This window comes from Megascapheus bottae, chromosome 21 (genome assembly GCF_031878675.1).
Source record: "Megascapheus bottae isolate mThoBot1 chromosome 21, mThoBot2.hap1, whole genome shotgun sequence".
NCBI lineage: Eukaryota > Metazoa > Chordata > Mammalia > Rodentia > Geomyidae > Megascapheus > Megascapheus bottae.
The window spans coordinates 18,988,592-19,013,024 of NC_143529.1; the positions used below are offsets into that span (position 1 = coordinate 18,988,592).

Below are 24,433 nucleotides of genomic sequence, written 5' to 3' on the forward strand. Positions count from 1 at the left end.
GATCTTGAAAAGGGAACAACAACCAGTAGATATTGAGTATCAGAATTCAGATCTGAATTTCAAGGAGGAAAGTTATGATGAGTCAATGGAGGGCCGGATGGCTACGATGGAGAAGAAGTTAGAAGAAATCCTACATCTTCTATCGAAAATGGGGATGGAGCAGAGAGTCCCCCCAAAAGTAGGAAAAAAATATGACCCTCAGGCCACTATGGTGTCTGATTCTAAACCTTACCCCTCACACCCACCGCCTCCGGCTGCAGCCTTATGGCCCCAATCCCTTTTTCAACCTTTAGGCAAGCCTAAAGGCCCTAGCAACAAGTCCCTTTTAACAGGCACTACAACCAGGCACAATGCATCGCAATTAAACCTGGCTCAGGCTGCTAGAGAGAGGGAAGATATTTCAGGGCCTCGATGCTTCCCTAGTTTAGTTGATCATGATGAACAAGTATACCATCAACCTGTTCCTGTTAAACTATTACAGGATTTAAAAAGTGCCTGCTCCCAATATGGGCCAACTGCCCCTTTTACTCAAGTAATATTGGAGGCCGCATGTGCTGGTATTGTATGCCCAAATGACTGGAAGCAGCTTGCCAGAGTATGCCTTAGTGCAGGAGAGTACTTATTATGGGAGACAGAGTTTACTGCACAGTGTCGGACTAAAATTGAAACAAATAGGTCGAAGAACCTGCCTTACACTTTTGATCAGTTGTTAGGAGAGGGAACCTATAAAAACACCGAAGATCAATTGGGTTATGCAAAGGAAGCCTATTTAAAAATAAATACTGAGGCGAGAGAGGCTTGGAAAAGGTTACGTAATTCCAATCGTACAAAAAATTTAGTAGAAGTTAAACAGGGACCGAATGAACCTTATCTAGATTGTCTCGATTAATGGAGACTGCAGACCTCCTGGACCCGATGTGTTTGTCTCTCTTCTATTTTTTCCAGTCCCTGCCCCCTATTTCAGGAACCCCAATTTGCTGCCGGTAGGCCCCGGCATATATGAGTATATACATATATATATATAATTGAGAGCCCTAGTTTTTTCAGAAGGAGAATTTGTAAGCCAATATTTTTGACTTTTCTGCTCTGAGTCATGTCTCTCTAAAGAAAGCTTTCTCCTAGAGAACTAAAATATTATTTGGATGGAAAGGCAGAGATCAAAATAAGTCTTAGAATCAAATGCTTTCCTTTATTTCCTCTTATATCACAAGTTACGCCAAATACTATTGTCACATTAGTAAGGCCTCATGAGATGCCTCTATTGTGACCTGGACAGAAAGAAGCTGTATTGTAAGGGATTCTCAGCCATTTGAATCAATCATACAAATTCTAACTATTAAAGAAATGATTTTAAAAACTCTATCAACTAAACATGGGCTGGAGTTTGGCCTGGTGGTAGAGTGCTTGCCTAGCATGGACGAAGACCTGGGTTTGATTCCTTGGTACCACATACACAGAAAAAGCTGGTAATGGGGGGCCGTGGCTCAAGTAGTAAAGCTCTGGCCTTGAGAAAGACCAAGGACAGTGCTCAGGCTCTGAGTTCAAGACCAAGGACTGGGAAAAAATAATCAAACTTCATAAAGCAAACTTTCCAAATGGAAATGATGACTCTATATACATTTCATGAAGTAGATAGAAATCTAACTAGTTTTATAATGCCAATTTCTAATTGGGTTGATGAGAGCTATCATAAATGAGCTAACATGGGCATCCCATGCCATGTATCCTGCTACTGATAAAATTGTTGTTTAATACTAAAGGAAATAACTTCAGTAGTTCCTTTGCACAACAAGTCACATATGTGCACAGTGACACTGACATTCCATTTCATTTTATAACAGCATGCCTAGATTTCTAAAGGCACTAATCAGATTTGTCCCTTTCCCTAGTTAAATCCCAGCTGACCTCATGGACTATGACATGATAATGTTATTTGTGTCAAAGAGGAAAGAGATCTTGTCTAGTTTATTCTTCATCACTACCTGCTTTATTTCATTTATTACATGAACTTTATTTAAACTGTTCTATAGAGACATACTCAATGATTCGTTAAGGGATCTTAAAGTTGATTTAAAAATACTGTCTGCCACCAGGGAAAATTTTACTCATTAGTAAGCTACTGACATCTACAAAGTTTATGAAAGTCAAGACTCAAAGGAAAAAGCAACATTGCCTGTTAACTTAGCTATACAAATACTCTTGGTAGCATGGATTATTTTATATATACTTTATGATAATAGAGGAAGTGTGTGAAATTGCATAAAAAGTCATAATGTTTTGGGGCCGGGAGTTTGGCCTAGTGGTTAAAGTGCTTGCCTAGCATGCATGAAGACCCGGGTTCGATTCCTTGGTACTACATACATAGAAAAAAGCCAGAAGTGGTGCTGAGGCTCAAGTGGTAGAGCTCTAGCCTTGAGAAAGTCCAAGGACAGTGCTCAGGCCTTGAGCTCAAGGCCAGGACAGGCAAAAAAAAAAAAAAAGTCATAATGTTTAAAAAATTATATTCTGACATTAGATTTGAAGGATGAATCTTAGGCTAAATAAAATTAATTTTTAATAAAATAATATTATAGAAAAACCAAAAACATAGAATTAATATATTAAATAATCTGAAGTCACATTGTTGTAATAGACCACTCATTTCTATACCTAGCCTTGATAAGGTGAAAATCAATCAAACAAAATGCCCAATTGCTTTTGTTTATCCTAGGCCTATGCCTAGAGGATAGAGGTGATTTCTCTTCAATCCAATATATTTGACTTTCTTAATTATAGTGCAATAAAAATCACCATAGAATATTAAGACAGATACTCATAAAAAGGTTTAGAATGAAGAAATATTTCTAGAAACAAGAAATACTTTCTAGCTCTGAAATCACATTAAACTGACCAGCCCCTGGAGTAAACCAAAATTATGTTCATACATATTTGAGAAACATCACTATCTTTTCTAGGGAAGGGAAACTGGTTTCTAGTTTTGATAAAGACAAGAATATTAGATTAACTAGTAGTGACTATATAAACTGATACAAGTCTTTGAAGACTAATTTTTATCATCAGATTTCCAGAGTTCTAACTTTGGGAATCTGATTTACAGAAGTTTGTGCATTGTGCATTACATAGTTTACATAAAATGTGTGCTAATCAAGAGTTAAGTAAATCATTGTACCTCTATACCTTCAATGAATGGTATAGAATTAAAAATATTAGAGTAAGATTAATTCTATGGACTGTAAAAGATTTTACAAAGAGAATGTAGGTAAAATAATACTAAGTGCAAAGAGAACAAACATAATATTCCAACTTATATACATATATATGCATTTTTGTGGGTCATGGGGCTTACCCAGATTTGGTACCTCAAGTTTTTTTCTTTTTGTATTCTGGTTACTTGCAAGGCAGAGATCAAGGGTTTCAGATTCAAAGCCAATATGAAGAAAAAAAAAACAATTCTTAGCCTCCATTTCAAATAACAATTGGACATGGTGTCATAAAACTGGAATCCCAGCAGTAAGGGAAACACATGTAGGGGAATATTAGCTGAGACCTGTCTCGGGTGTAGAGTGAGAGTCGACCTTGAAAATTACCAACAAGTAAAAATGGCTGATGAAAATGGGCTCAAATGATAGAGCATTTGCCTAATAATCACAGAACTCTGAGTTCCATCTCTGGTACCATCCAATAACAAAAAAGAAAGAATGAAGCTTGAAATACGTATGTATATATATATATATATATATATATATATATATATATGGAAGTATCTTTACAAAGTATGACTTTTGTCATTATAGAATATGTTCAGTATTATCTACCTGAACAGGGAAGCATACTGTTATTCTTCTTGATGGTACAAAAATATGTACATATTTAGGTGTATATAAATATGTATATATATATCCTTTGTTTTCTTTACTCCTTCAGCAAAAAATATTAGGTTAAGGGAAGCAAGTCAGATTCGGAGAGATAAAGACGTTTTTTTCTCACATATGGAAGGTCAGTCTAAAATATAAACATATATGAAAACACACTGAAAGCCATATGCATATTTACCCAATCAAACTGAAGTATGGCATAAACTGGGGTGCATTCCAATGGCATAAATCTTTTAAACAACTGATGAGTGAATGGTAGGAAGCTCTAATATGTTTTATCTGAGGGAGAGTAGGATTAAGGGAAGAGGCCATGGGTAAATGGAGAGAAGAAGCACGGTGAAATATACCCAGAATGCTCAATGCGCATATGTGGAAATAGCACCTGGTATCCTGAAGGGATGAGTGAAATCAGGATAAATGAGGAGGAAGGACAAAGGAGTGACACTCACGAAGAAGCATTGTGATCATGAACTGTAGGTTGAATTGAATAACATCTTTCTACAATTACTTAATGATAATATAAACATTATATAGTATATAATAAAGATAATTAATTGCCTACCAATTAGGCGATGTTCCTTTAATAGGATTTTCAAACTTTTTAATATTACCATCTATAGTATCAATAATATTCTACCATATTTCTCAGTATATTATACATGATGTAAAGTTCAGAGGAATAATACTGTACCAAATGATAAGAAAAACAATTTGACCTTGTGTTTTCTATTTTGATCTAATTTGATCTGCATTCCTATATTTATTTGACCATGTTTTTGTGTTTAATTATTTATTATAATTAATTTACTCTATTGTTATAGAGGTGATTACAATTGCATGATCCAGGTATTGATTGTATTTCCTTTTGTACAGTGTCTTTTCCTCCCTCACTCTCAGTCCCAACCTCCTATCTCCACCCTGGAGTTGTAGAATTCACTTTCATTCATATCCAGTGCATTCCAATTTTCACCCTTTTTCCATTAAATTCTGTACCCTCCCCTACCTACCAAAGATGTGAACAAATCATATATTAAAAGAAGACACCCCTTCTAAAATATTTACTATGTTTGTATTCATTATTGTTACAAATGCAGTTATAGTATTTAACAATCAACATATGTTTTATATGCAATAATTGAACATATATAGAAATAGTAAGTTCATTGATCCATTGGGAGTATATATGTCAAATCATTTGACACAAATGCCTAATTCATATACATTACATTGTATTGTATTACAATGTATTGTAATGAGCTAATTTGTCTATTTATAACATACCCAGGGTCATTGAGATTATTGCTGCTTCTGCATTTTCATTCAAACTAGGAATTACTGAATGTATTTCAATTATTTAAATTGTATAATTTATATAGGGGGGAATGGGGGTCATTGGGTTTCAACTCTGGGCCTGGGTACAGTTCCTGATCTCTTCAGCTCAATGCTACTGGTCTACCCCTGGAGCAACAGCCCTACTTCCCCTTTTCTAGTGATTAATTGGAGATAAGAGTATCTCTGGCACCCAGGCTAACTTTGAACCTCAATACTCAGATCTCAGCCTATTGAGTAGCTAAGATTATGGGCATGAGGCAATACACCTGATTATAAATTGTATAATTTTTATTACAAGTAAAGCAGAACCATTTTCAAAGATTTCTGTGTGTAAATGGTACTTTAGTTTTATAAAACTTTCAAAATACAAAGCTGTGATGTAAACTATTTTCCTTCATTTTAATTTTGTCTTTTATGTAATGTTAAAAAAAAGGCCAGACAGTAATTTTAGCAGCATATTCTCTCTGTACTATACTTTTTCTTATCATTTTAAAACTCTAAGTCTGTATTCAATCTATAATCTATAGTCCATCTCAGGCTTTTAGAAAATTTAATGTAGAGTCTCTGTCATGTTTTGTCTTATGGTAGATATGTAACTTTATTTTATTCCAAATAAGATCTATTTGTTACTAATTATGGAAGACTTTATACTTCTCATATTTTTAAAATGCAAACTTATTAAAAACTAAGTTGCTATCTTTTCTTGACTTCCATTTAGGATTCCAGACTGGGACCACATCATCCTATCCTGATAATTACTACCTTCAACATTTATTACATCACAGAAAAAAATCTTTCCACATAGCCCCTTTCAAATTCTTGCCTCTATTTTATTAAATATATTTTATAGAGCTTCTTTAGACTATTGTTGTTCCATTAAAACAATACATTAGCTTTTTAAAAACATGGTTAGGTGTAGCTTAAATTTAAAAAAAAACTGATATTTCCATAGTATAATCTCTATATATTTTAGTATGTGATTCTTCATCTGTTTTCTGTATTTCTTGGTGAAATATTCCAGAGATTCTAGATATTAAATTATCAGAAACTACCTGTAAATGTCACTCTGTCTTTCCTGTCTCTTCTCCAGTGTGTGCTAGTCAAAGAAATTACATTTATCTTATGTGTAATATTCTCATTTAGGCTAACTACATGTGATCTAAAGACATACTTAAGGCAGACAAAACCTGAAAATATTCTTGTGGTCAAAATGATTTATTAGGTTCATTGTAACAAAATTCATGAGTCAAAAGATTAGATAAGGGTCTGGGATAGTGGTAGAGTGCTTGTCTGGCATGCATGAAAATAAGGGTTCGATTCCTGGGTTGCACATACATAGGAAAAGCTGGAAGTGGTACTATGGCTCAAGTGGCAGAGCTCCAGCCATGAGAAAGCCTGAGGACAGGGCTCAGGTCCTGAGTTCAAGCCCCACGACTGACAAAAAGATAAAGAAAAATTAGGTAAACTCAAAATACGTGTTTTCATGGCTGTGCCAATAAGTGAAAATGACTTTTTGAAAACATTTATTGGCTCTATCTTTTACACCCTCATCATAAGTTAATTGAAGGACCATTTATTTTGAAAATCCCTTGTTACAGATAAGAGCAGTATCATATCACAAATTTTAAAACAATATATAAATGTATATCAGTTTGACCTACATAATACTAAAAAATCTGATGATTAGGAAATTCATATTTACCCTAGGCCTCTGTGACAAACTATAAATTCACAACAGAGAAACTCACCTATAATCAGATTCCCTAGCCTTAAATTTAGTATTTAATGAAATTACACACTTATTTCCTCATCCTGTAGTAAAGATGAAATATGAGTGTCTTATTTATCACATGTAGATATTTTTGGAATTTCCTGTGTCATAAAGATAGCTACTGTGATGATAGTTATCAATCTGGTGACAAAAATATTATCAGAATAAATTGTCATCCCTGTCAACATAACAATAAGAATAATAATAACACTTTCTGATATTTCTAAAGGTTCTTTTCCATATCTTCTTATAAAATCTTTTAAAGGTGATCAGTCTTTGATTAAATAATTAAATCACCTTTTTTTAACCACTGCCCACAGCTTCCCTTCTCCTCAAACTATCTGTTTCTATATGCATCAACAATGTCTACATAATCAATGATATGTGTCTATATGTTATGCACACATACAGTGAATCAATGTTCACAGACATGTATGTAAATAATATAATCATGTAAGGAAGCAGGCAAATAAATTGTTAATTTTTAAATCCTTCCACTGTGTGAACTAGGGAATTGTAGGAAACTGAGGTTTCAGAAATTGAACTGGTTCCAAGAATAGGTACCATCTTTTGTTACTTTAGGTTACCAGTTCAATATTCTTTTTGATCTTTACAAACATTCTTCATCTTTGCTTTCTGTCCTAAACAGATTGTCTAGAAAGATGATGTATTATTTCCTGAATGGCCCATATAAATGCTTAAGTGGAGTTTTAAACAATAACTCCTGAATGACATTAAAATGTCATCTAGAAAGTGTTTCAGAAAAGAATATTATCCATAGTTAAAATAAAACTATCCTCTTTGGTTTTGTTTTTTAAGTATTTGGAGAAAGTCACCAAAGTACAACATATATTACCAATTTAGTGTCAGAATGAACAGCTTATCAGGAAATTTTTTTTTCCATTTTCTTCAAGTCAATTTTTGGGTCACCAGAATGTTAAATGCATACAAGTAATTAGTCTAATGTAATGTTTCTCTTAATTTTACAATATCTCCAGAAACTATAAATCCAAAAAGGGGAAACTACAAAATAATTGAAATCAATAAGAAGGCTTTACAGACATGCAAAGTTATTAGCAAAATACACGCGTTTTAATTAAAAATGTTAGCTTTAACAAAGGCTCGCTGTTTCCTTGATTGATCTGAAAAGCTGGTTCAGCTCTTTCTCCTACTTGCTTTTCTCCACTCTAATTGGATGTTTACCACGATGACACCTTCTTTTTGTTGCTCAAAGACTGTAAACACAATTTTACTTTATACAAATTATGTGTGTATGTATGTAAGAAAGTGTAATTAGTTTATTATCATTGTCAGTTTTCACTGTGATTTTTAGAATCTACAGAAAACTTAGAAATTTCATGGATACACATATAACTTAATTTTAAGCCAATACTTTTTCCTGATTAAAATTTCTAGGATCAAATATGTTTTAATGTTTTAGTTCAACAGAGTTCCAGATATATTTTAAACAAATGTCAGGAGTTGTGCTTATTGTTTAAAATTGAATAGGTTGTGTTTCTCTTCCACCCTTGATATTAAACCATAAATTTTCATATATTACCATTGTTAAATTGGCTTCTCTATGCTCAAAATAAATTAGTAAGAGACTGATAAATAATTCCTAAAATTTTCTACCATATTCTATGATATCTTCAGAAAAAATAAGAAATAATAATAGAGTAATAAAAAGGATTATTTACAGGATTATAAGGATATGAAGGATTATTTCATTTTTCTTATGTCACAATTATTAACAACAGAACAAATATACTACTTGTGTTAATTCTGTTATTATTCTATTTTTAATTAAAAGAAAAATTTGAAATAACTTGGCCATAAAGGATAATGCAAGTAAGTAAATATGGAAAAAATGAATTCATCCACCAGTTTTCTTTTGGTTAAAATAATGTTTCAACTTAATCAATTTCAGGACAATTAAATAGGTAGAAGAAAAAAAAATCTGTGTTCATTCTAATATTTGAAATATGTATTTTTATGCTGAAATCTGTCAGCTTAGGGGACAAATACCTTTCAACCTGTTATCAGGGGCACTTCCACTTCTCAGTTCATTTGTAGGGAAGAAATGTCCTTTGTACAGCTTAGAAGATACAGAAACTTACATTTTATCAGCCCAGAATATTTTAGTTATAAAATCTGAAACTAAAGACAGTGATGGCTAGTTTAATGCAAAATGTATGTCAGGATTAGGATAAAAATTAAAGTGTAATATTTTCACGTACATTTCTTTTTGGATCTTCTCACTCAAAATATGGTGACTAAATGAGATGACTTTGGGACCATGAGGACAAAGGAAAGGAATGTTTAAAAGGAAACCACAGGGTTCTGATAATACAGTAGAGAGGGCTGGCTCGATAGTGTTCTTAAGATTTAAGAAGGACCAACATTTATCTATTATAAATGAGATAAGCTTACTTCGTATATCTTGCAGGGACAGAGATAACTTTGTTCCTTTAATCATTATTACTTATTTCTTCCAGTTCAGTCTCTCTCACACCTAAACCTATACAGCCCAGACCTCAAAACGCAGTTCTTATGAATAGAAGAGCCTTGTCATTCTTACCAGTGAGCCTGCTAAATAATACTTCTCTAAGCTTCAGACTTCACATAGAAGATAAGTTTGTCTCCCTTGACATGACTACATTAATCCACTGAATCAATTTACTTAAGCTGTGCTGTGGAGCAAGGCAGCCACAATTTAACTGAGCTTAAAAGAACTTTCAAGTCAGAATCACTGGTTCCCATGTAATGCACTTCTCCATAATACCAGTCTATGTTGTATTTTGACCCTTTGTGGTGAAGCAACAAACTGTCATGTTAGGCTTACAGGGTCAAGATGTTCAAGCATCAGAAGGATTTAAGGGGAATAAATTCAAATTGCTTAGAAAATCAGAAGAGGAAAACACCAAGTAAGCACATAGTAAGGTTCCACCAATATCATTTAAGCACATTAATATTTACAGAATTTCTAGGCTGAGACTTTTTTTTAAAGAATTTATTTAGAAATAAAGCATGCCTACTACTTGAGAACTATTATTTTGAAAATAGTTACTGGTTATAATATATAACCTGAACGTTATTAAATATATTAGAACCACAATGAAACATTTAAATAATTCAGAATACTTTCACACTAACACCCAAAGCAGTAGGTGAAAAAGTTGCAAAATATTGCAGAATTATACCACAAACATTCAAAATGTTAATAAAATTTCTGATGGAAAGTCAGAATTTTTCTTATTCCTGGCTCTTAAAGCTTCTTCCCCCTGTAGTCGGACCAAAGATCACCATTTTTGTGATCCCCACATCTCCATTCAGAGATATTTTCAACCAGCAAAAGTATTCTGCTTAATTTCCCTGAAGTCATCTATTACCATGAACTTGTTCTCTCAGAGTCTGAGCCATTTGCCCTGAGTTTGACTTCTTGCCTCAGTAGCACAGGAAAATTCCACTCGACTGCTGAATAGGGACGACAGTGGGAAAGCAGGTGAATGAAATACATTCCTCATACAATTTCCTTAGCTAGGTAACTAATGTATCAGAAAAAAGTCTAAAAAATGTGCCCAATAAACAAGGAAATATATAATTGAATACTTCTTGAGAAATATTCACTGAAGAGAATGTATTTCTGTCATGGGGAAAGAAATAGTTTATAAATAATGTGAGCTCCCCAAATATGCATTGATTTAATCAGGCAATAAAACAATCTTATTGAAAACTTTCACAGCATATTTTTTAATAAGTCATGGTTCAAATAAAAATTTATCTAAAGTGGACTTCCCACATACAAATAGAACTCAATTAACAAAGAGCCATTGAAAAACTAAAGGAAACATTGATATTTTGGTCATATATGTTAAATCTCTATGAATTATCTAGATTATCAGACCCTCACTGAATCACTTATAACAAGATCTAATTCTGACAAAAATGCAGCCATTATTCTAAACTTTAAATTTTACAGTATTTTCTTGAGTAGTTCTAAAGTATATTTTGCCTTAGGATGCTGTGCGTTTTAAATACAGACAAGTAATTTTGTCTTTCAAGTAGCTCTTCAAAGAAAGGAGAGAGGAAGGACAAGACAAAGGTCAAGGTCAAACAACCTGCTCTTTGCTCTAGGACTTGTGCTTATTCCTTCCCCAGACACAGGATGCTAATAGAATTCATGGAAAAAATGACCCATAGGAGTTTTTCTCCCACATTCAGATTTAAAATTTATTGTTTTCTAACATGCTTTTATTCAAGAATCAATTATAAGTTATGTTGTTACAGGTAACAAAATACTTAAGAACGTTAACTGCATTAGTGTAGTGCATTTTATTCATTTGTAGTAAGAGAAGAAGGAGGAAAAAAGTCAGGAGGAGGAGGACAAAGGAGTGAATGGAGGAAGGGGAGAAAGAGGGAGAGGAGGAAAAGGAGTAGAAGCAGCAGCAGAAACACCTGAGTCTCAGCAACTCATTCTTACAAATCTAGTTACTTAAGAAACAGATATGGAGCACGGCAGTGGGAAACCAGCGTCAGTCCAGGCAGAAAAGTCATGAGACCTTTTCTTCCAAATAACTGACAACAAGCAGGACTGCTGGTATAAATTGGGAGGTAGAGCACCAGTGGAGAAAGCAAACTGACTTAGTAAACTGAACAAGCACAAGGTCCTGAGTTGAAACTGCAGTTCGGGGGGGGGGGGAGGGGAAGAAAGAAATAAAGTCTTCTGAGGTAAAGTATAATTATTTTCATTTTACATATGTGATAACAGGTTTAGAAAGATTGAGTCATTTTTCTCTTAGAAGAAACATTGCTGGGATTTGTACAATCTGACTGACTTCAGATCTACCGTCAACTACTACAACAGTGTTCTATACAAGATAGAATACAGGAAATAGTATATCCTTGCTTTAAAACACAGGGTGAAAGCATAGCTATTATTTCTGTAAATAAGTCTAATTAGTCATTTCTTCACCTTATAATAAAATAAGACTGATCATAATTTTTGTCTTTATAAGAAGTTCATTTTAAATAACTGTAAAATGGAAATAATATATAGTTTATAAATATATATTTCATAAATATGTATAGTTTTATAAATAGTGTATATAGGTATATGTATGTATGCATGTACATTGGGCTTATACTCAGGGCCTATGCTCTGTCCCTGAGGTCTTTTGCTCAAGCTAGCAGTTTACCACTTTAAGCTACAATTCTACTACTGGTTTTTGAATGGTTAATTGGAAATAAGTTTCTTATAGGCACTTTTCTGCTCAGTATGGCTTAGAATTGCAATCTTCAGGTCTCAGCCTCCCAAGTAGCTAGGTGTATAGGTATGAGACAATGGTGTCCTGGTGAACTTGTATATTTAAAATAAAGGTATGAGTGAAATTTAGATTTTAAAGATGTTGTATGCACAGTAATGATTAATTAATTTTTTAGTAAGTTTCACTAAGTAACGTCATGCTTTTTTAAAAATATAAATCAAGGGTCGGGAGTTTGGCCTAATGGTAGAGTGCTTTGCCTAGCATGCACGAAGACCAGGGTTCAATTCCTCGGTACCACATACTTAGAAAAAGCCAAAATTGGTGCTGAGGCTCAAGTGGTAGAGCTCTAGCCCTGAGAAAGTCCAAGGACAGTGCTCAGGCCCTGAGCTCAAGGCCAGTACTAGCAAAATAAAATAATATATATATATGTATATATATATATATATCAAGAAAACTTACTTTCTACTTTCTTTTATCTGTACTTGTAGTAGGGATTTAAATCAGGGCCTAGAGACTCTCTTATAGCTTTTTTGCTCTAGGTTGGGCACCTTAATACTTAATCCACTTCCTCACTTCCAGATTTCTAGTGGTTAATTGGATATAAAAGTTTCACGGATGGGCTGGGAGTGTGGCTTAGCCATAGTGTGCTTGCCTAGAATGTACGAAGCTCTGGGTTTGATTCCTTGGTATCACATACACAGAAAAAGCTGGAAGTGCTGTGGCTCAAATCGTAGAAAACTAGTCTTCAAAAAGCTCAGAGACAGTGCCCAGGACCTGATTTCAAGCCCCAGGACTGGCAAAAAAAAATCTAAATGCCAGTGATTGTATATAGAGATTCCCTTCTTCAAACACATCATTTGAGACATGATGTAAAAATCATGTTAATACATTCTTTAATTAAAAAAAGTCTCATGGATTTTCCTTTCCAGGATGGCTTCAAACCAATATCTAAAGATCTCTACCAGGTGAGTAACTAGATAATATGTCAATGGAATCAGATTCCATTTACATATTTTTGTGGTACTGGGGTTTGAATTCAAGACCATCCATTTGTTAGGCAAGGACATTACCATTTAAGCCTCACCCTCAAATATGTGCTATTTAACGGTGCTAAAAATGTGTGCATATTTTTTGGGGGTGGAAACTAATGGCAGGAGTACACTTGGATTCCAGGAAGGCCAGAGATCCAGGAGATTATAAACTATCAAAGACTATGACCTATACTTCCCAATTCTCCACATGACTGCTTCAAAGTGTCTTTGGTGATAGTGATAGGTTATCTCTGCTTCTCATTATCATACAGTGCCCAGAAATGGATCCATCTAATATCTCTGATATCTAATATCTCTGCAGCATCACCAGCATTTCTAGTTCCCTAATCTAAGAGTAAAATTTCTATTGATCCAGGCCAGATCAAGTATTTATTTCTATGATAAGAATTCCCACACTTAAAGCCATCTGTATTATCTGTGGAGTAAATTCTTTGGGCAGAAGTAGAATAATCCTTCCTATGGATTATTATAGAGTATTAGCAGCAACTTTGGTCTTTTTGATAAGAATACTAGGGATTATTTTCCCATCTCTCTTTGCTATAAGTCAAAAACATGCAGACACTATGAAGTGGTCGAGAGGGGCAAAATCACTGCTTGAAAAACCCTGCTTTGTGGCTATGTATAGTAACCCATAAAACAAAGCCATGGAAACAGTCCATCTAAGCATAGGAAGTTTTAAGACAGCCATTTTCAGTCTGACAATTATCCTAAAAGTTATCTACTATCTAAATAAGATGTGATTTAGAAATGATGGCTTTTCTAAGTTTTTGACACAATGACCAGATGTGTTGATGTAAACTAAAAGTTATTTAAAAGCTTCTGTTTTCTGAACTATTCATTCCCATAGGTTTATCAGAGTTCCTGACAGGAAACAAAATCCGGGCAATTCTGTCAATTCATTTTATAGTGAATAAGGAAATAAACAAGGTATATAGGTAAGTCACTAGATAACAGCACATGTTTAAGTTGCTAAGAAGTGACTGGCTCGCTCTATGTTCATGATTTCCAAGTCTAGATGTCCCCTCATCACATCATGCTGGATGGTTCTTCAATATTTTAGAGATCAACTTATTTGACATGACAAGGATGTCATCCCCACACTGTGTGCCTCTTAGTTTAAACTTCTTTCCTATTAACACATTGTCTGAAGGTATTTTAATGAATGGATTTCCCACAGCAATCTAATCTTACTTTAGAATCCTTGAAACTCTTGTCAAAACATTCCTGCCATAAAACATTGATTCTACTAAAATAAGTTAATCTCAGTCTACAATGTGATACTACTTTTCATTTCAGCCTTTGACAAACACCTAAAAGATTTTATTAGACCCTACTTTGTCCTCAGAAGGCAGAGACAGGCATATGTATATATCCTTCTTGACAGAGGTAATTTTAAACGACTACCGTGAGGCAGATCTTCATGTTATTGTCTTTATTGATTGCAACACATGTCCATACCTTTACAAATGTCTTTTTAAGGTCTAATAGTACAGATAATTCATATACATATTATTGGATTAAAAAATACATGTTTACAGATGCTATAATTTGGTTCTGTAAGATTCCTAGACGTGTGTATGTTAAAATCTTTTGTTGCAACTTGTGTGAATACCTGTTGACTTCAGGACCTCCCAGAGGATTGTGGAAATACTGTCTTCTTCTTTGCTAATCATCCAACTACATTGCTGTGATGAGCTACTTACTGTGTGCCTGTAAGCTATGATGCAGTGCCAAAAAGGAATGAACACTCATACACTGAAACCTTCAAAGCTGCAAAGCAAAGCAAAACTTCTTTCTTTATACCTTTTTCCTGTTAACGATTGGTCACAATATGTAAATCATTGTGGGCAGGGTATGCTTGTTTCTTTGATATGCATAGATTACACTTAGAATGCATTGTATTTTATACTTCTTAAAATACAATAATGCTGATGAATTCTTAAAAATAAATTTAAGAGTGAATTTGCCATTGAGAATATTGCTTTTTTTCTGTATTTTATTCCTTTCATGGAATTCAATTGTAGTGCTTTAGTGTTTCTTTTTGAAACAGAATCTAGAAACCAATATGAACAGAATCAAAATAAAGCCTTTAAAACTTTATCTAGCATACTAATAATTTCCACAAATATCTAACAGGCTAATTTAATATGTTAACATCTTTAACAATTTAACTTTCCTCTGTGTTAATAAAATCACCACCATACAAATTTTCATATAATATTCAGTCATTGTCATTGTAGCAAAGAAGAAATGTTTGCATTTGTACAAGACATTTCCTCTTCTTGTTTTGTGGGATTTTTTTTTGTCTGTTCATGTGTTAGTTTCCTTGTTTGGGGACAAGGGACTTGCTATAGCCTAGAAAGGCTTCCAACTTTCAATTTTCTTGACTCACCATCCCTAATGCTGAGATTATGGTCATTTGCCAAGATTCTCAGCTTGCTTTCAATTTCAAAAGAGACTGTTTATATTGGTGAAAGTTAACATATCATGATCTAAAGAGTACTGAAAGTATTTGATACTTATTTTTATAATAATTATGCCTTGCCACTAAGTATCTTGCACTTAATGTTAGCCACACATTTAGATTATCTAATATGTAATGCAAGAAATATTCTCTAAGAACAAATTAATTTTATTGATAGTGAATATTTACTCTTATTTTACATAGTTTATATCTGTACCTAGAACAGTGCCTGCAATATAGTGCATCCAGGACAACTTTCTTTCCTAGCTTTCTGCTTTCTAAATCAGTAACTATACATATTAAGGAAGGTACTGAGACATCCACATGACCCCAATTTGAATTATTATTAACTTCTGTATATTTAAATTCCCTATTGCTGCTGATGGACAGACAGTGAATCTATAGATGTCATTGCAGCTGAGCTATGAGGATTATTACGCTAGAGACCAAAATGAAATACAAGAAGCAATTATATCTTCTGTGTCATTCAATAGCAATGGAATTAGGTAGCATTCTTGGAAAAGACAAATTCATCACAAAAATGGTAAAAGCTCATTTTCATGTTGCAGTGAGGAGAGTTGTGAGAAGAATCAATTATTGAAATCCTTTAGGCATTTCAAGGCAATGCTTTTTCACTGGAATACTTACATGACTGGCAATGATTCTCAGTGGGTCCCCAGCACCGGCCAGTGCAAGACTTATGGCAGCGTCCACCTGTCGAAGAGGAAAAAGAAAAGAGAAAAATCACACACACTGTACTGTTTTATTCATGGAGGAAGTGAAACTTCTTTTAAATTTTTTTTAAAAAACAACTCCTGCTCCTTTATGAGGTTTTCATATAATTCTAGGGCTAAGACATAGACCGAAAAATACCTATTTAAGTACCCCCAAAATGTATAAGTGAAGTGTGGTGTTCTTATGTGAAATCCTCTGTGAGAGGGGAATAGCTGAAATTGTGAATTCTGTGAGAAATTCAGAAAGTTATGTGAAGTTCTACTATGACTATTCAATATTGATGTTTATTTTATTGATCTGTTTTACTTAATATGTTTTCCCAAGTCCATAGCTTACTGATACCCATAGAAAGTTAAACTTAAGGGAAGCATTTCAAAAATGTTGTAATCTTGTAGTTTTCAGAGTGTCGGCTTTACAAGATTTCAACATTTTTGAAATGCTTCCCTTAAGTTTAAATTTCTATTGGTATCAGTCACAAGATGTGGTATTTGTACACAATGGAATTCTATGCTGCTGTCAGAAAGAATGACATCACCCCATTTGTTAGGAAATGGAAAGACTTAGAAAAGATCATATTAAGTGAAGTAAGCCAGACTCAAAGGAACTCCCTCATTTGTCATAATCAGTAGAAACCTTGGGCAAGATTTGCAATAGAGCAAAACCTTGATACAAAAGGCCATATAGTAGGACGCTAAATGAAAGGATCTCTAGGATATGGAAACATAAGCCATATAATGAATGATTGTTGTCCTTAAGGTTCTATGTTATCTCTCATCTCTTTTGCTGTCCCTTGGTTATCTCCTATTGTTATAGTATCTCACTTTGTTACCTGATATATTGGATATATTTGTATTTGGTTATTTGAAATTGGATAGGGAACGGGGGAAAACAAGATAAGGGATGGGGTGGGGGGGAGAGAAATGGGGACCAAGACATGTGAAAGGGTATCAATGCATGGGAATAAAAAAAATGTTGAAATCTTTGAGAACAATATTATAGTTTTGCAAACACATGCCATCATATTACAAAAAGTAGTAGAATCAAACATTTGAAAATAGTTTTTGAAGCTTAATTTCTGTACTGAAAAGTACATGTGCAACATTTACATTGATATTATCTGAATTTTCAAATATCAGCCTTTAACTTCTATAGTACCAATATTATATATTAGAAATATTGGCTTCAACAAACATAGCTGTCCAATTAAGAAATTCTAGTAGGAATCAACAATAAATGCATCAGACAGGAGAAATCATGTCAAATCACCTTTTGGAAAATTCTTTCTTTCTTTCTTTCTTTCTTTCTTTCTTTCTTTCTTTCTTTCTTTCTTTCTTTCTTTCCTTTTGTGGGTCATGGGTCTTGAACTTGGCCTGGATGTTATCCCTGAGCTCTTCAGCTTAAGGCTACCACCCTATCCTGGAGCCAAGCCCCACTTTCTAGAGGTTAATTGATCTCAGGTACTTTTGGCCTGGGCTGGCTTTGAACTTTCATCCTCAGATCTCAGCCTCCTGAGTAGCTAGGATTACAGGTGTGAGCCACCACACCCAACTGAAAACTTCTTTCTAAAATTTTCCCCTAATATCTATATGCACATGGTTAATTTCTAGAATATGTATACATACACATTTATATATGTGAAAAGTTAGTAAAGGCTAAATCCTCTTTATAACAAACTTCTTATTTAAGCATCTAGTAGTTTTCTGACATATAGTATTGTGTGTGTGTGTGTGTGTGTGAATTCTAATGATTATGTGTGAGCACGCACCAGTTTTGGGACTTGCACTCAAAGTTTCACTCTTTACCTTGGCTACCTCAATCAAGGCTGTTACTCTGCTATTTGAATCACTTCTCCACTTCTGGTTTCCAGATGATTAGGTGTAAGTAAGACACCTCTAAACTTTTCTTCCTGGTCTGGCTTCAAACCATGATCTTCAAATCTGGGCCACCTGAGTTACTAAGATTACAGCCTTGAGCCATGGGTTCTCAGCTTCAATTGTGAACTCAAGGTGTTTAACATACTTAGCCATAATATAAAGATTATCAAGTAGAATTATACCAAAAGTTTCCCATTTAAGTTCCTCTTATTTAGAAATGTTGATCCTTCTCCTGTAAAACTCATTGAGAGAAGCTACCAAAACAATTGCTTTGAAGATTAAAATGTAAACTCCATGGACATTTTTCTCTGAGACACACATGCCATCCTGATGATTGACCTCTGGAAACAGAGTGCTCAGGCGCAACCCTGATTATTGTTCCAGAAGTATAAGGACTCTTATGACAACACTTAAAGAAGTCAGTGTGTGCGCCCCTAATGCTGACATCACCAGTGTATAATATCTTGTCACTCTGCCATCTGTTTATTTAGATCTAAACAAATTATAGCCACATAATGCAAGCTCATTCTAGCTGACAGGAAAAGTACTCCATCTGGCCTGAACAATCTAACTTTAATCAGGGAAAATGATAATTATTATTAAAAACTTACTGGAGTTCCTTTGTACTAAGCTAATAAATCTAAATTGATTTATACCAGCGGAAATTAGAAAGGACTGTGAGACAAATTGGAAGCAGTGAAAACTTTTTTGGGTGCAAACTTTCTTATGAGAAAGTAGCTAATACTAATGTGTTTCCTTAGATGTGGTAGAATCATTTAAATCAACTCATTAAGTGGTCCATTAATTGAAGCTATCTGAAACAGAAGAGAATCTACCACTGAATCCATGACTTTTCTAATCGTGTTTGGAGATCATAAATATTTAACTTTATTCTTTCTTGTGATAGGACTACTGAATTGGAAGATAAAGAACATACCATGTTACCACCTAAGTAATATCAGTGACAGAAATGCTATTTTTCTTTTCTGGTTCAAGGGATTGAACTTGGTATTGGGCTTGCTTGCTCATGGCTGGTACTCTACTGCTTGAGAATACCAGTAGCCTGGCTTCTGGCTACTTACTTGAAGATGTAATCTTGCAGACTTTTCTTCCTTAATTTCTGCCTCTGAACCCCAGATAGGATTATAGGCTCCCAGCAATAACCTCCATTTTAGTACTTTCAACATTATTTTTTAAATTAAAATGTTTCGCTTCTCATTTTTCAAGTTCCAATGGGCCACTCAGAGATGTGATCCCAGGTTCATGACCAAAAAGTATATAAATATGTACAGGTTTTTTTTTTTGTTTGTTTGGTTGGTTTTTGACTTACCAGTTGAAATAAGTTTAAATTTTAAAACAGATTTATGCGTGGAAATGTTTATAATTTTTCACAACAGAAAAGGGATGATCAATTTGGGAACAAGTGATGAAGTTTCACACACAAACACACCTACAAACACACATGTTTAAGTAACTTAATCCTAACTCTGCCAGATCTTGTGTGTGTTTGTTTGGGAGTTTCCATTTTTCACTTGCATTGGACACATCTATTATGGGAACACAAAGATGCCACCAGCAGCTGCTTCATGTAAGTTTTTCCTCTATCCTCTACTCTCTCTGCATCTTTTGGACGTCAAGAATGCTCTGTGGCTTATCATAGCTTTCAGAATTCTATGACCGCCAAGGCACTGTAGAGCTTCAGTGGAAAGTGTTTATGTAGTTACTGGCTCAGCCTGCCATGCTTCATTTCATGGTCTCTCTGGAGCTTTGACTCTTGGAATCTGTCCAGGTGTTCAGTGTAATTTTGATCTTGTAAATGGTACACAATATGGTGTTTGAAACAACAGGTTTCACTGAGTTGTATAAAAAAAAAATCACAACAGCTGACCAGAATCTCAGTTCAAACATATTTTAGAATTTATCACACTTTCAGACCTGCCATTTTAATTAGAGCTTTGTGGATGATTTGATCATGGAGTTCTATGAAAAGCTGAATGTTTTAAGGCAGGTTTGTAGCATTTAATTCACATAATTTATACTACACAAAACTGTCCATTATCTATCCAAATTTGGAGAAACAACAAAATTTCCTACCTGCTTTCCTTCTTTCCTCAACTCTATCTATTCACAATAATTTCTTGTGCACCTTCTTTTTACTTGGCATTAAGTATTATGATATGTATTAAAAAGTGTTGACTCCCGTGCGCAGTGTTTATCATATGGGCTTAATGGGAAAAGCCAACAAATGCAAAATTTTAACTCTCATCCCTCAATCTAGAAGAATGAACAATTTGAGGGCATGCTAGATCACTGGACTGTAAAGACTCACAGCTTAGAATTCTGCTGCATTCTAAATGCAATGAGTTATCTCTGTGCCCTCTAAAATGAGATCACCCGTGGGCATTTCAATGGAGAGAAAAGGTGTGAACTCAGTGATTCTTTGGTTTGTATCTGACAATGGACACAAAGGTCTAATATGCTTTGGGGCAATATTTTCCTACTTTCTGTGCTCAGATAAAATGTTTTCAGCAGTCCTGATTTCATGTGGAAAAGATACTTTATATATCACTTGTATTTTAGTGTGAGTAAGTTTTACAAACTACTCCCAGGAATATGTTTCCTTTTCCTTTTTTTTTCTGAATAAGGACTTCACAAAGAAAAACTTATCACACACTACAATATATAAATGAAAACAATATCACCATATCTGGGGAAAACTATCAGTACCTTCCAATTACAACCACTTCTATAAAAAGGGAGAAAAATATTTTCCATTATTTACTGCAACAATTCTTTTAAAGCTTTATGAGAAAATATGTCACATGTTCACATACAAATGAACAATCTCTCATTTGTATATGGTTGAGTACCAACCAAGTTATGTAGGTTAGTATTTTCTGTCATCCTGCCTCAACCAAAGAGATAAAATTCAAAAAAAAATTAAACAAAAAAATAAGCAAATATTTCTATTTCTTTACTAATGATATTAATTTTTAAAATAAGTACTAGTTATTCAGCCTTATTTGAATTTACAGGCAATCCCTCCTTCCTTGAAAATATTCATTGTAGAAATTAGCAAATATAACTTGTCTAGAAGTTGTTACTAAAAATGTAACTTCTGCAGGGAAACTAAAATCTTTGAGATGCTTTTGTATTTTTTTCTTTACATATATTTTTATTATAATTAATAGAAAAGTTACATAATATTCACCAGATAGAAGGTGCATTACTTCACAAATATTGATACCATTTCTCATGTCTTGGTCCCCATTTCCCTCACCCCACCCCCACCCCTCATCTTGTTTTCCCCCCTTCTCTATCCTATTTAACATAACCAATTATACATATACACAATATATCAGATAACATGGTGAAATACTGTAACAATATTGGATAACCAAGGGACAGCATAGAGATGAGAGATAACATAGTACATTAAGGATAACAATCACTCATTATATGGCTTTTGTTTCTATATCCTGGAGGTCTTTACATTTAGCGACATACTATATGGCCTTATGTATCTAGATTTTGCTCTATTGTGAATCTCTGCTAGGAGAGCCCAAGATTTCTACTGATTAGGACAAATGAGGGAAACTTTTGAGCTTACGTTCCTTTGAGTCTGGCTTACTTCACTTAATATGATTTTTTTATGTCTTTCCATTTCCTTACAAATGGGGTGATATCATTCTTTCTGACAGCAGCATAGAATTCCATTGTGTATAAATACCACATCTTGTTGATCCACTCATTAACTGAGGGGCATCTAGGTTGGTTCCATATCTTTGCTATGGTAAATAGTGCTGCAATGAACATTGTTGTGATAGTGGCTTTAGTATGTCCTTGTTTCTGGATGACTGGGTAAATGCCAAGTAATTGAATTGCTGGGTCATAGGGGAGCTCTATGTTTAATCTTTTGAGGAACTGCCATACTGCTTTCCATAGTGATTGAACGAGTTTGCACTCCCACCAACAGTGTAGTAGTGATCCCTCCTGGCCACATCCCCTGCAGCATATGTTGTTATTAGACTTCTCGATACTGGCCATTCTAACTGGAGTGAGGTAGAATCTTATAGTTGTTTTGATTTGCATTTCTTTTATGGCCAGAGATGTTGAGCATTTCTTCATGTGTCTATAGGCCATTCTTATTTCTTCTCCCGAGAAGACTCTCTTTACATCTTTGGCCCATCTTTTAATGGGATGGTTGTTTCTTTGGAGATTAGTTTTGGAGTGATTCAATTTTTTGAGCTGTTGGTATATTTTAGATATGAGGCCTTTGTCCATTGTATGGTTAGTGAAGATCTTCTCCCACTCTGTAGGCTTTCTAGTTAATTTGCTAGCTATGTCCTTTGCCATACAGAAGCTCTGCAGTTTAATGCATTCCCACGTATGCAGAGTTTCTCTGATTTGTTGTGTTTCTGGGTCCTTATTAAGAAAGTTTTGACCTGTGCCAAGGAAACCTAGTGTATCTCCTATTCCTTCTGGTAAAGTTTTCAGTGTATCTGCTTTTACCTCGAGGTCTTTGATCCATTTGGAGTTAATCCTGGTGCAGTGTGACAAAGAAGGATCCAACTTTAGTTTTCTGCAGGTGATTAACCGGTTCTGCCAGCAACACTTGTTGAAGAGGCTTTCTTCCTTTCTAGTTTTTGCCTCCCTTATCATGGATTAGGTGTCCATAGGTCTATGGGTTAATATCTGGGTCCTCAGTTCTATTTCATTGGTCTTCAGGCCTGTTCTTGTGCCGTACCAAGCTGAGCAGCTTTTATATTTTTAGAGTCATAAATCGTTGCTAGCAGTTTTGCTTCTTTTTATGACTGCCTGCCAGTGGAGATGGGATTCAATATCCTACCTCAGTCATATTCCTCTAAGCACCATGCCAAGTCCAGTAAAGAGTTACAAAATGGGAAGTCACTGGCAACCATAAAAGACTATTTTCTCAAACTGCCTCAAGCAAAAGTCAATGCAGTTACATTCCTTGAGTCTTCTTTCAGTCTTTTTAATAACTGGCAATCTTGACCTCTCAAAATGACTTTTATTGGGGAAAGAAGTGAGAGAATAGTGTCTTTTCATGACCCTATAATTCAAAACAGGAAAATGGAACATTTATTGAATGTCTAGGTTAAACTAGTTCATAATCTTAGTGCTGGCTGAAACATGGATACCAGGGTCCTCCTATATTCTAGGACATTTCAAAATTCTAGAAATAGGCAGGCAATCAACAAATGATGATTGCAACTATAATATTTATAAAGTATAGGCATGCTTACAGTGATCTGAGAAAGGTCCTACCATGAATTGCGTATTTCAAGTAGATTTGAAGGCCTCATTTGTCCAGTGGAGAGAGGAAGGACAGGAAGTTTCAAGTCCAAGGTTATCCTCAGTTGTAACATAGAGGCTTGGATGGGCACAGCTCCCTGGAGTCATAGTGAATAGGTTACAGTCTCTTGAGACCATTTTTGTATGAGTCATGGCAGCTTGAGCATGAATCTACAATGTGCCTTATTTTATTGGAGCTCGTGTAAATAAATGCTATAGAGTTGGCCAAGGATGGGAGGATTTGAATTGGTATGGTAGGAAATGGTTTGAAGAATGGTTTGGTTTGAGTCTTGATTCTCAAGAGTTAGTGTTACCTTTTGAGAAGGTCACGAAAGGTGCTAATTTATACTGTGGGGTATAGTACAGGAATCTGCTCTTGTTGGATTTTGCTTTGTTTTGCTTTAAACAACAGTAGAAATTGTGATGACAAGAGTGTGTAAAGCATTATGACTTGGCATACTATTCCAAATTTGGTACACATCATGGATATCTTTTGATATGATAGACAAATAACATATAATAGGTCATATCAGAAGCTTGATATCCAGGGAGAAAGGCACATAGTTTAAAATAAAAGAGAATGAATAACTAAGTAAATAATACAGCACTCAGATAGTGAGTTTCAATGTGATTCCAGCAAATGATGTATGAGCAGGAATTAATAACATTACTATCTTGTGGACTTGCTCTTGTCTATCAGATGGCAAGACTTCTCCAGGTCTGCACTGACAGCTTTCATTGTCTTGT

General features: G+C 34.5%; 1 protein-coding gene across 1 annotated transcript in view; it reads right to left on the reverse strand.

Moving 5' to 3' along the window:
• Positions 1-24,433, reverse strand: part of Erbb4 (erb-b2 receptor tyrosine kinase 4) — a 972,219-nt gene that overhangs the window by 266,121 nt on the left and 681,665 nt on the right. Inside the window, exon 5 of the mRNA XM_090354754.1 lies at positions 16,410-16,475. Coding sequence (XP_090210880.1) covers positions 16,410-16,475 — 66 coding nt within the window. The remainder of the gene's footprint in view (positions 1-16,409; positions 16,476-24,433) is intronic.